The 13761-nt window shown below is 37.0% G+C and overlaps 1 protein-coding gene across 1 annotated transcript in view; it reads right to left on the reverse strand.

Annotated features, from left to right (window-relative positions):
- The window catches only part of LOC131586101 (1-phosphatidylinositol 4,5-bisphosphate phosphodiesterase zeta-1-like), a 45634-nt gene that overhangs the window by 5237 nt on the left and 26636 nt on the right, over positions 1–13761 (reverse strand). The window contains exons 9-11 of the mRNA XM_058852840.1: positions 12369–12485; positions 3268–3440; positions 237–369 (exon numbers count right to left, since the gene is read on the reverse strand). Of these exons, the coding sequence (XP_058708823.1) occupies positions 237–369; positions 3268–3440; positions 12369–12485 (423 nt within the window). The remainder of the gene's footprint in view (positions 1–236; positions 370–3267; positions 3441–12368; positions 12486–13761) is intronic.

A 13761-nucleotide genomic window follows, 5' to 3' on the forward strand; every position in this document is an offset into this window, starting at 1 on the left:
ACCTTCCTTTAGAAAGGGGGAGTGCTCCCAGCTGTGTGTTTGTGCTTCCTTAATCTATCAGTCTAGAAAAATGGCACACACAGCATGAACTTCTGCTACAGATTTTGTGCCAGGAAATCCTAGTCTAGAGAGAAATAATTGCATTTTCTATAACTCCTTGGGATGCAAAGTTGGTGTTTCCTTATAAAATGTTGTTGTGCTTTGTTCACAGCCTCGAGGAGCAGACTGATGCTCACCATTGCTTCTTACAATACTAGATTTCTTTCTTGTTTGGTCCTCTGGTACACCATAGATTTCTATCTGCACTGTGGGGTCAGCTTTGTTGGTCCTAGAGATGCTGCTGGGTGGTAACTGATGGCCACTGATCAGCTGGAAAATTAAAGTTATATTGAAATAACTGTAAGAACGAACTAATTCACCACAGCCATATAGTCACCATAATAGAAATAGCTTTCAAAAGAAATTACTTTAAGTATATGCCAGTCATAAACTGGTGTAATAAACACAGTGGAATCAAGAATATGGTGCTTCCTATCTAATTTACTTATATATATATATATAATTTTTTTTTAGAAATATTGTGGTTTAGGAGCATGTTTTAACTAGATCAGATTGGTCTGAGCCCAGTCCAAACTGACCTTGAATGGTTAGAGGGATGGGATACACATAACCTCTCTGGGCTGCCTGTGCCAGTGTTTCACCACCCTCTTTATAAATAAATAAATATATAGATAAATAAATAACTGAAATAATATTTTAAACAATAATTTTCAGGTTTTTTTATTCAATAGCTATACATAAAAATTATATTTTGCTACTGTACAAAATAATCCTATTGGAATCAGCCTACAGTGATTTTTACATTTTCTGCTATCGAGCTCATGAATTCCAATCTGTGTGGAGTGGATCAGCATCAAGACCCACCGTGACATCAGCATTGTGCTACAGGGTATGTAGCAGACTGCCTCACCTGTGCCTCATCTCTTGCACAGTGTTCCTTAGTATTAGACAAAAACTCTTCATTCAGTGAGCTTCCTGATGTGTTTTGACCAAAATTTCCAAAAACAGGAAATTTTGTCTCAGACTGCCCTGTAATCTGGCACCCAGACTAAGACAGGATTTATGAAAGTCACAACTTTGTCTGCTTTTTATCTATATTTCAGGGTAGCTAGGAAAGAGTCAACATCTGTGCAGTAATCAGCCTTTTAGGAATCAGTATATAACATGTATTGAGAGAGATATACAAGCCTGAAAGTCCAGGTGAAAGATATGACTCCTGACCCTGGTCTCAGGCCTAAGCATCATAAGAGATTCTTATTCCCCTGTCAACCACCCCAAAAATCAAAACCCACAAATCCCACACTTTGCTTTGATATTTTCCAGTGCTTGTAGCACCTTGCCCCCAGAGAAGTTCTAGCCTGAAATACTGAAGAGCAGTGGCTTGGCAAACACTGATGCTCTTTCTTCCTAAGGAAAAGCTGCTGCCTTCACCAGGAATCTTTGCAATCACTGATGGGCTGCCCACTAAGGACATGGGAGATTCCTTGCCATTTCCTGAGGGCCATTGCCAAGGCCTGCATGACCCACTGCTAGACCTAGCCTAAGCCTCCCCTGGCATGGGAAAAGAGTGAGTTCTTTCAAGCACACCGTGACCCAAAGCCATAAATCAAATCAATTTTTGAGATCCAAGGTGAAGCAGACATACAGAGTGATGTAAAAATTTAGGAAGCACCTTGAACATCCCTATTTCTGCTTCAAAGGCTCTATGCCTCTTGATGGGAATTGTGGCACATTAGGTTGAGGATAAGGAATTCAGTAACATCAGGCCCTATGTGATTTTTCTATTCTTCATTCGTTCATTCATTCATTCGTTCAGAGAGATTTGCCCTTTAGATGTTTTCTATCTTTGCTTTCTGTTGTCATTTCTGCATTCATCTGGTTAGTAACTTTTTCAGCAGAAGCTGCTTTTCCTTTGACTCCTGCTCCAAATTGCTTTTGTCTTCAACCACAATTTCCTGGATTTTGCTGCTGGCTATGAATGGGGCTCTCTGTGCCCTTCATTCCCTCAGCCAGTGGGATGCCATTGCCTCTCTGCAGCCCGCACTATCCAGCCTGAAGTCTCAGTCTAAAGTCCTCAATCTTAAACACAGCCTTTCTCTTCTCCAGCTCCTTCCAAACTCAGACACTTCCTCTGCATTGACAATGGTTTTGCCTGTCTCCTGCATTACAATTCAGGGTTTCTCCTCATCCTAATTCCAGCTTCATACAAATTAGGGCTAAAATAAGTGATGTATTTGCCTGGCTGCCTGAAATCATCCAGCAATGTCTATTCACAATTGGTATGCTCACTGTCAGGACACTAGAATGTTCTTGATTAGGTGCGTGCATTATGTAAGTATTTTATAATTGTCACTAACTATTGTTTTATCTCTGCTATTTATTACTCTGAAAGAAACAAAATAGCAATTACACACTAATTATATGCTAATTAAATAGCATTTATGCAAGTGGTATTCTGTGTAATCAGAAATATTACTTTTTCATTGGGAAAAGGGACTTTTCTAATTAGTGAACAATTATAACAAATCTACTTGACCTCAAAATAAAGGCCTTATCTAATCATTTATTTGTAAATGGCATGCATTTCAAGTATTTTTGGGAAGTCAATCACATTATAATTTGGGAGAAGTAGAAATAATTCAAAGACTTATTAATTCATCCCTCCTTTCACCCTTATTTATACCATTTAAGGATTATAAATAGTCTTTTATATATGCATAGAAAGATAATGAGACTTAAAAGAAGCATAAAGCTTCCTATCTTATCTTTAAAAATTTCCATTTGTCAATTAACATTATAATAGTACAGGTGGTATTATTGATAGTGAAAGAAATAACACCCAAAGTGCACATTTGAATTCTGTGTTTTCAGTTCAGCTTCCACATGCACAATTGTCTGGCCCCTTTTTCAGCTACATTATTTATATTTATTTGTACAGCATCATTAAAAATCATGTATTTTTACAGTCTCCTGGAGGCTCTGAACCCCTACATATTTTTAGCAAGCATAAGTGAAATACAGATGGGAAAGCACCCAAGCAGCAGTTGATACTCTGTGAGAGTTTTACCATCTTGTTGAAAACATTAGTTCCCAACAAACAGGAATAGGAATAAAATGGGGAAAAAAATTAGATAATAATTGCATCTGAAATACATAAAATTTGCTTTCCCATTTTCATGGAACAAAACAACACTTCAGTCATCTTACCCTTATTGACAGAGACATTGGTTTGCTGTATCCTCCCACATTTCGGGGTGTAAATGTGGTATTGCAATCCCTCAAGAATACAGGTTTCAGCACATAGCCACAACCACCATTGTCCAGGAATTTTCCATCTTGCAATTCCATTTGAGTTCCCGGTGTTTGGAAGTTTAAGGCCACTGTAAAATTATATCAGTATTGATTTTAGTGAATTAGATTTGATAACATTTTATAAAAAAAAGTTAAAAAAAATTTCAAATGAGCTTAAGATATCTACATCTTTCAATTCATATGTAGGATCCTGTTATTTCCCTTAAATTAAGTGATACTCAATAACGAATTATTTGTGCACAAAAACAGTACACTCTTTAGAACTGCACCCTCTTTTAAGAACTAATCTATAGATCTTTTTTACATTGCTATACCTCTCTTCCCTTTTCTTTCTAAATTAGACCTTGGAGAATATGAAATAAGAGATCCTTCTCTCTGCAAGAACTGAATTCACATCCTAGTTTCTCTACAGCAGCAAGACCCTGCACTCCAAACCTGCTATCAAAGATCTGGTGCAGAAGTCAAAACCTCAGGATTGTATCTAACCTTAGTTATGGTGCAGAATTCATCACAAAAACATCTCACCCAGAAGATTAAGAAGCTTTAGTTTAGTTAGAATACTCAGTGAAAATACATATAAATTTATAGAACTAGAAGCAATTTTAAAAGTGTTCTTAAATTTATGTGAGCACACACTCTCTTGGAGCTTAATCCTCAAGTACTGGTGATTATTCTAAGAATACACCTGACAGATTTTTTCCTTTCCTTGGCAGTTCAAAACATTTTCAGTTTGCTGCAGCACCAATAATAAAATATCACACTTCTCATCAACAGGATATTGTAATTCATGAGATAAAGCCAACATTGAAATAGACCTGTTTAATGAAATTTCCCCCTATTCCAGTGCAATGGAGCTTCTTGTCACATTCCAAATAGAAAATGCAGAAGTCAAATCAGCAATGAATTATGACATTATGAACCCATGACATGTGTTAAACAGAGAATGATAAGAAGTCATTTACTTAAAAGGATGGTTTGGTAGGAATGAAAAAAGAAGACTTTAAGCAGTTCAAGTGACTCATAATAATTCATAAAGAGGACCTTATTACATTTTCCTGGGAGATAATATGAATGCATTGAATGAACATTTGACATAATGCAAAAATCCTTATTGCAAGTGGAAAACACACAAAATTGTTTTCACTGCAAAAATTACTCGTTCCTTCACTGCTTTGATGATCATTTTAAAATATTCTGAAGCAAACAACACAAATAGGAATGAAGCAGCTGGTACAATGGACCTGATATTTATAATATGATATATAAACACATGTTTTTGGTGGGGTTACTTCTGAAGAGCTCTGGTTCCGTAGCCTCAAAACCAATGAATGGGTGGAATACATGAAGTGCTCCCAGAGTGCATCATCTGTTTAATCTGAAAGGAATCCCATCTGTGCTAGCTAAAATTGCTCTGCATCATGAACCAACATGCAGCAAGTAGGAATAACTGGAAACCTTGTCTAGAAAAACCTCAAACAAAACAAAAAAAGCCTCCAAAACAAAACACAACATGCACTCCTGCTTTGATCTAAGTGTTAATGTAAAGACATGATTTTATGTTAATATACACAGGAATTTTGTTTTACCTTTAACAACAGAAACCAAACTTCAGAGTGTTCATATTGCCCATTGCCCACCATTGCCTTTTTTAAACAGGGTTGGTATTTTCTTGGTATGGTTTTGGCAGCGGTTCAAAATTTTCTCTTTATGACTCAACCCATCATCCAGAAACAGCCCCAAATTTGGTGCTATATGATGCTTGTATATTTTAATGCACTGAATCAAGCTGTGCAGAGGATGCTACAGGAGCTGCAACCCTGTGGCCCCTGGAAGTCTGAACTACAGATAAGCCAGGATCTCTCACTCCTCAGGTGAGTCCTTGGCCACACTTTCAGGATACGTGGGTTTAAAAGTGCAACTGAAATTAGGCACATCGAACAGTCAGCTTCAAATAGCAGCTTCCACATGATGAACCAAATTACATGATTGCACATAATGAGACTATTGCTAAATTTACCAAGCTTTATAGGCGACTAAGCAGGAAAATCTGATGTAACAACAGCAACAAGCAAACGAGAATACTTTATATTTTATCACATTAGGAAAATTACTTTTGCAACACAAGTGAAGGGCAATGTTATTATGGGTTGATATCTCTAAACATCAGCACTGTGTTTTCACTTAATTTAATTTGACCTTAAGAACAAGTTAAAAAACGCATGGAACAGTAGTTTTAATTTACTTACTGGTTTCTTTGTATTGCAAGTTTTAAGGTGATTAAGCAAATGTGAGATTTTGTGTCATATTCTCTGAGATGCAAACCTCTACTAAAACTGTTTACAGGGCTCATAGCTGCTTGGAGCCTCCCAGGGCACTACTTTATGGTGCATTGATGTACAATTTTTCTTTTTAATCAGGTGCAGTATAGCCCTAACACTTCTTGAGAAATGGCAAGGATCATAAACTAAAAGCTATGCCCAGCAGCTTGGGCTGAGCAATATCTTTCTGCAAACAATCCTGAACTTCTACCCAGTGTTTCATTTTAGCTTTGGTGAATTCAAGAGCAGAACTGTTCAATAATATTCTTTGTACTTTTGTTTTATGAAACAGTATAAATTTAATGCATGTATGAAGAGAGATTTAAACTGACAGTTTATTTTGGAAAGAAACCCAAATGAGCTTGCAATGAAACCATCTGAGCAGTACATAATCTTAATGCATGGTTTTCATGGGGAAGTAAAGGCATCTGAAGTTGAACACGGTGTACATTAAATTTTCTCCTCAGTCCTTTCATTAAGCACCAGAAGAATTTTAATATTGACATCAAAATCAAAGCAGCACAGCAAAACATGGGCTTGGGGAACAACCTGAGCAAAGCAATTCTTCACTGTGATTCCTGCACCTAAAACAGATTTAACTATTCCTAGAACCATGAGGCTAAATCCCCTTCAGATCAGAGTATTGAATACTCAAATCATCTTGCAAAGTACCAAAGCTGCCATGGCAGTCCCAGTAAGCCCCAGGTGTAAATAACTTCATATGGCAAATTGAGGTTAGGAAATAGACTAGCTCCAAAAAATGAGCCAATCCATAATACACAGAAGAATATTATTTTTGACCCCAAACCTCTGTATCACAAGCAGTTAACTGAAGTCAGTTCCACCACTAATTGCAGAACTAAAGACACTCTAAATATTCATACACAGCACCTTCTATAGGTGCCACCATTCAAGACATAATTGATTTGTGGACTAAAAGCAAAAGCTTTGTAAAACCAAAATGAGAATTGTGACTGTGATTTGAAGGCATTGAGGAAAACTGCACATCTTTTGATCCTGCCTCTCATTAATATTCCCAGTGGGACTTTTAAATTGTAATTTTTTATTTTTTGTTCTTTGCTTGCTGGTTCTATCAGCTACATCACAACCATAAGGTTTAATGCATTTTCCCATTTAAATGGGAAGATTTTAAAATAGATAAGGACACATTTGTCACCATTTTTTCTTGAAATGGGTTACTTAATTGCATTTTATGCCATTTAAAAATGCATCTCAAAATGTATCAATTTTATGCCCTTTCAAAAAAACTCATATTCAGAAAGCACTCACAGTGCCAATGTTCCTATCCCCATGGTTTACCTCACTCATTTGAATCTAAAGAGATGTAATAGATCACACTTTTATCAGCCTTCTTGTCTTGCTCTCAGCTCTTTCCAGTTGTCTGTGCTCTTAAAGTGGGCCACTCACAATGAATGCAACGAAAATCTGTGCCTCAGATATCCCAAATCTGAGCTGAATTCCACCCAGCCTGGGAAATGCTATTGCAAACAGGAGCGTATCCTAATGCTCTGGAATGTTGCCATTGGTTATGAGATGATCAATGTGATTGGATTTGAAGCCACTGCTTTCATTCCACACCAGCACTCCAAGCTGGGCACAGACTGTCTAGGCTTTCTTCTCACATGCAGGTCACAGCTGCACTCAATCCATCACTGCCCAAATTTACAGAAATATTTCAGAAGTCCAGGAAAGATGGAGCGAGACTATTTACAGGGGCATAACAGGACAGGGGGGAAGAGCTTCAAAGTGAAAGAGAATAAACCCGTGAAGAGGTGAGACCCCACACAAACTTTATGAGCAAGGACTTTGGTCTACTAGACCAAAAATAAAGAAAAAAAACCTCTTTTTTTTCTACCATAAACAAAATAAAATATATAATGATTGATTTTCCTACAACACTGAGCAAGCTTATATGGACAATATACATTTTGGCATAAAAAGTATCACCTCTCTTCCTGGCAAAAAAAAAAATCAGTAAAACTGTATTTTTTCTCTTCCCTAACAGACTCCAAATTATATTAATCTTAATGATAACTTCTGGCTTCATTTTTCACCTGCACATTTTGAAATGGTTGTTTTCACTCTACAGAAGCTTGATTTATGGCTTACAATGTGAGGGATTCTGCCGTAGGAAGAGGGACTGCTCCTCTGAGAGCTGAATAAATGCATAACTGCATGACATAACATCCTTAAAATGTGCAGTCAGTCTTTTTTGTATGGTCTTTGGGCCAGTTTAATACTGTGGCTCTAAAGACACTGTCATTAGAAATGTGAAGAATCCAGTCACACAGTTCATAACTGCTGACATTGCTCCTACTTCATTACAAGTGGTCCTACTGGAAAAGAGATGTCAGGTGATTAAGAGTCCTCCATTGTCCAAGTAAATCTGCAAAGGGTTTAAGTAGAGATCCTCTCTTGTGAGATTCTCATGGGAAAAGTACCTAAAGCATTTCTGATAAATTATCAGATCTAAAAATCTAAATTGATTTTTGCTGTCTAATTAATGTGTCAGTCTGAAAGTCACACTTCAGTGTAAGTCTGAGTATTTTTGGTTGTCATTTGACCAATTTTACACCTGAAACATTTCCAAAATAATTTTTAAAATTTACTTAACTTGTGATTCTTGGCAGAAAAGTGAATATTATCAGCTTCCCTCTCCTGTTTTAGTCTGGAGTCACTGACAGGTTTTAGAACAAGATCAGCAACTACTTCAGAAACAATTGTGTTCCTGCAATTTTTTCCCATCTTCCTTTAAAATTTATTAGACTTCACATAAATTATTTACTATTCTATTGGTTGTCTGCAGTGAAGACAGCTGGAAAAACTGATAAAATGGAATTTCAATGTTTCTTTGCTTTAAAGTGAAATTCCAGTATCTATGACACACACCAAAAACTGCCTAAAAAGAAGCAGAATAGCCCAAGAGCTTTTTCATAAACCTGGCAGTAGAAGCATTTCTGCAGAAGAGACATAAAACCTTCATTCAAAACCACTCCCAGCATTTGGAGCCATTCCAAAGGAAAGTTGAGTGCATTTGGAGAGCTTCAGATGTTGAATCATATTATCCCACCTATCTTGCAGGTGTCTACACCTGAATTAGCAGTACCACTTCACTCTTTGTGAAGACTAAATCAGTGAAATTCAAGGGAAAACATTAAAAAAAAAATTAGTCCTCTAGGTTTCACTTCCTAAGGAGGCATTTCTGGACTATTAAAACCAGTAGAAGAGAGCAATAATATAGTTATTGACACAGAACCCAAGCAGGGTCGGGTTTGAGTCATTTTAATTTCCACAGGTGAGGCATACCAAGACCAAAATTAGTTGGTTTCTTTTCCCTTGGTTGCTTCAGAGGTTAAAATCAGAACTAGTTAGAGAGCTCCTTATCACTCCTCTTTTCATGCATCATTTTTTACCATATTTTGTCATATTATTGCACACAAGACTGAACCACAAAACAGATGTGACAAAATTGCCAAGCTGCATTTCAGTGTCACAGTCCAAAATAAAACCTACAGAAAGTAAAAAACCCATCATACAAGTACAACTTTCACAGCAGCATATAAATTTATGCACACCCCAAAAAGCACATATGAGATATTCTGAAATAAAATTCTCTACCTACAACACCATGGTTTTCTCCTGTAAGTTATGGCATGTTTTGGTCATTCCTGCAGAGTGCTTTGGTACATGTAGAACATTTCCAAATGCCACATTCAAAAGGTTATTTAAGTCTTTTTTTATTATGATTTTCACCAAGGCTTTCTTTCATTTTGGATTTTTGTTGTTTTTTTCAGTCTATATAAAACAACTGATATCAGTTTATTTAAATAAATGTCCTGAATTTTATTTCCCTGCATAAATCTTTCCATTTCATTTTATTTCCTAAATAAAAAGGAGACATGGATACATCAAACCAGTTCTTTCCAGTGCCTCACTGCAGTTGTATGCAGGAGGCATACTAATTTTCACAGACTATGAAAAGTGAGGGTTTTTCTCCATAAGACCTCTTTTTTCCCAAAACCTCCTGTTCTTATGAGTCTCAATTTTCAGAGAATGGACAGGGAGTACACAGTGATATCCAAAAGCTATTTTGTGGAAACTCTGTACTTTTTACTGAGCTTTTTAACTTGCCTTCCTCTGGAAATTAGGTTTACACAATTACATGTCTTGTCCTCAGCCCCAAAAAGTCTTGAGCCTGTTGGACCATTTCATCCTGCTTTAGCTGAGTGCCAGGCTGCTCCAAGTTAATATGTTCCAAGCAATTCAGAGAAAATTGCTGGCAAGGTACAGAAGAAAGCACTGTTTTGAGTCAGTCACTAAGGGAAGTGAAGGAGTAACTCAGTTCTCATAATTACAAGATGCAGAGGCCTGGAAGGCAGTGTTATGTGTAGGTTTGAACAAAACCTAATATATTTTCTTTGCCCAGCCAGAAAGGTTATGGATGTTAAAGGAATGTAAGCTTGCAGGTGTGGGGAGGAGAAGGGAGTTAAGAAGGGGAATAGGTGGCAAAGAGAAATCCAAGAGTCCTTTGAAGAGTTTCAGGGAATTGCAAAAGGGATCTAGAGGATTCACTTCTGTGCATGGGGTGTAAAGCACAAAGGCAGGCAGACAGGAGGGGTGTGTGAATTATACAGACATGGGACAGATATAAAAATCAAAAGTCTGTGTTAAATCAGTGAAAGGACATCAGCAGAAGATTCACTGAGATACCCTCACTTTGGGAGTTGCATTGTGAAGAGCTGCTATATTTCTGCCAAACAGCTATCTAAAGCAGATTAGGGAATTAATAGATCTAACATAGCTTGGAAATAATGTATGTGGAGAATTGTTTTTAATCAGCCTATTCCCATGTGAAAAATAGAGGGGTTTTTAAGTGAAGATGCAAATGAAGTGACCAAGAGGGCAAATCTAACCACTTCCTGCATATTTTTAATTCTTCCAGGAAGGGGCCCAAACCCCCTATGCACCAAAAGTCATATGTTTTGCATATTAATGTTTAGACTGACTTCTCATTAAGGCACACTCTGAGTAAACAGCCAGTGTAGTAATTTTGAAAGATTTTGGCGCTGTCTGTGATCTAACAAATGGTTATCCTTTGCAGAGATAAGTGTGGAGATTCACAGGCTAGAAAGAAAACTAGTAAATTGCAGTATGATAAGACTGGGAGATTAATTCAATTTTAAATTAAGGACCTCTGGCGAGTGCTTTCTCTAAGAATGAAACAAACTTCCTAGTTTTTAATGGCAATGTATAGTTTAGATAGCAATGATAGCACACAGGGAGTGCAGCACCCCAGGTAAATAATCCAGACATGGCACTAAGTGGGGATGAACCACAAGGACACAACATAATCAAACCAATTTCACACAGTATGGTGATGAGAAGATACTTGGATAGTCCAGCACAAGTCCAAATCTGTACTGCAAATAAGCATTTATGAGGACATAGAAGCAAGTCAAATTTATACTAAATAGTAATTTTTGTACTCCTTATGTAGTTATGTAAAATAACAGTCAGGATGGAGAAAGTAACTTGTCACAGAAGATATATGGAGAGCTGAGAAAGGAAACAAGTGGAAAAGGAAGCCTGGAACAAGGGTGACATAAGCTCCAGGGCCCTACAGACAGAATGAAATCTGTGCCTGTCCTTGGATGAGTGTGTATTTCAACATAACAAGGTGAATCCACACCTCTCACCTCTCAAAACCGAGAGCCTAAGGCAAAGTGCCCTGCTCACCCCACAGTCTCCCTCAGGTGGCCTTGGCAAAGACTCAAAGACAGAATATATACCTGGGTACAAAAACTATTCTGCTCTACTTTACCTAGGGCTGAAGAAAATTTAGCAGGCAAACATAGAAATATGTTCTGGAACTGAGAATCTTTTAAACTGAAGAATAAACACGTGAAGGTAAAAATGTCTCTAAAGCCATTAAAAAGGACAAAATGCTTACAGGTGAGAGGTTTTCCAAAGCCTGCTGGGTACAGAAGTCATGCCATGCTTATTTTGAAAAAATTCAAATAAATAACTTTCAATGAAGAAGCAGAAGTTACCACTTTTTTTTGTTGCCCAGGAAACGAATATGTTTTGTACTGGAAATTAAAATTCTACATGTATGTCCATCTGAATAAAGACTGGAGACTCCCAGCAGCTCCCAGCTGTCTCTGGATGTTGTGCTGACCAGGAATGTTTGAGTGCTGCCTTGTGTAGCATATCCTGTTCTGGGAATTTTTGGCACTACTATCAATTGTTGTGCTCACATCTGCACCTAAGCAAGTCACAGAGTGCCACTGAAAACCCACAGACCCTTCAGAAGAAACTTGCATTGCTGAGTAATGGAAACTTAAAAATGCTGAGCTTGTTATTAGTGATTTTCTTAATATCCAATTCAAAGAGGTAGTTTAAAGAGATTAATAAAATAGAATAAATGGAATATCTGGCATAGGAAACAGCTATTTAACACAAAGTGATATTTACAATTACTAGTGAGAAAAAACTGGTGGAATATGTGGGTTGAAGGAAAATTTTATATAACAAAAAATTAAAATAATGCCACTGGGGGAAAATACACAACCTACATAACACCAAAATACTATAGGAAGCAAGAAACTCCTTTATCTGTAAAGCCTAGAATGCAATAGTTTCTGCAAGGATACATACCCATCTGACACCCTACATTCCAGAACTCCTGAGGATTATAATTTGACGAGCTCATTCTTGTTCCCTTGGGGTAAATTCTTGTAATAAATCTTGTAGTATGTGAAATAAACTCTTTAGCTGATAAACAGAAGGATAAAATCTTGGTAAGAAAACCTTTGTTATTAAAGAAATCCTATTTGAACAAATAATAAAAATACAGTAATTTGATCCAGCAATTTTTTTACACAATATTATGCCAATTTATTCTATTTTAACATCATTTTATTTTGAAATTTATTCATTTGTTCATTTAATAATTAATTTTTAAACCTTAATATTTTGTGTGTACTTGAATCTGACAGTATTCCTGTATAAAGAAATATATATTCCTTTGTAAGAAGTTCATTATCCAAAAACCATCCCTTCACTGAAATATTCTGTTTCTTCACCTTTTTGCAGGGTAACCTTATGATTTCTACACTAAAGCCCACTGTATTCTCACGGGAAACTGAGACACAGGAAACTGCACAAAAGTTTCCCCCTTCTATAATAGCTCAAAATGAAAAAAAAAGGGAAAAAAAATCATCTTTAGATGATCTTGGCTTGTTTGTTGTTTGGAGGTTTAAATAAAATGGCTAAATAATATTAGGACCAGGGAAGAGCACATTTTTAAAAGCCACTGAAATTCTTGTTATATAAGCCTCAGAAGATAACTATCATGTACATTGTTTTTCCTTCTGCTGGCAGTGTTCCCTCCTTTCTCATATGTAAGCATTGACTGCAGGGATGTGGGAAACTTCAGATGACTTCTATCTGCACGATTCCTTTTTAGTGATTAAACAAAAATCTACATTTCCAGGGTCATCTCTCTGATCTCCATTTTCCTCTCACCTCATTTTTTGTTTGTTTAGCGGTTTTGTTTGGTAGAGTTTGGTTTGCTTTGTTGTTTGGGGGTGGTTTTATTGAGGGGGAGGAGAGGTTCTAGAGCTACTTTTCTATCTCCTAGAGTGCTGGAGGAACCAGAGAGAGGACTCAGTGGCTGGAAAATCCTACTTTGTGACACTGTTCAGCATCATTCACCTCGCCAGCTGTTGCCCTGAAAACTAAAACCTGATAATGTTGTCATAGCTTTAGTTACTTTCCCATGGAAGTTCTATAAACAGAAGTTGTTTATCACATTCCTTCTAAGAAACATCTTTTGATGGACGTTTCACACGACCAGTGTGCTTGGGAAGGTGTAACTTAATTATCCAATTCCTGGTCATTGTTGAGAATCTATAAATACTGGGGTCAGAAAATAAAGTTCCTTCTTTCCTGTTCTACCACTGGAAAGTGTTCATGTGAATCATTTTGTGTCCTTTAGCAACAGCCAGCCACTGAATCACCTCCACAAAGTGAGTGGGCATGTGGCAGC

The sequence above is a fragment of the Poecile atricapillus genome, chromosome 18 (genome assembly GCF_030490865.1).
Source record: "Poecile atricapillus isolate bPoeAtr1 chromosome 18, bPoeAtr1.hap1, whole genome shotgun sequence".
Taxonomy (NCBI): Eukaryota; Metazoa; Chordata; class Aves; order Passeriformes; family Paridae; genus Poecile; species Poecile atricapillus.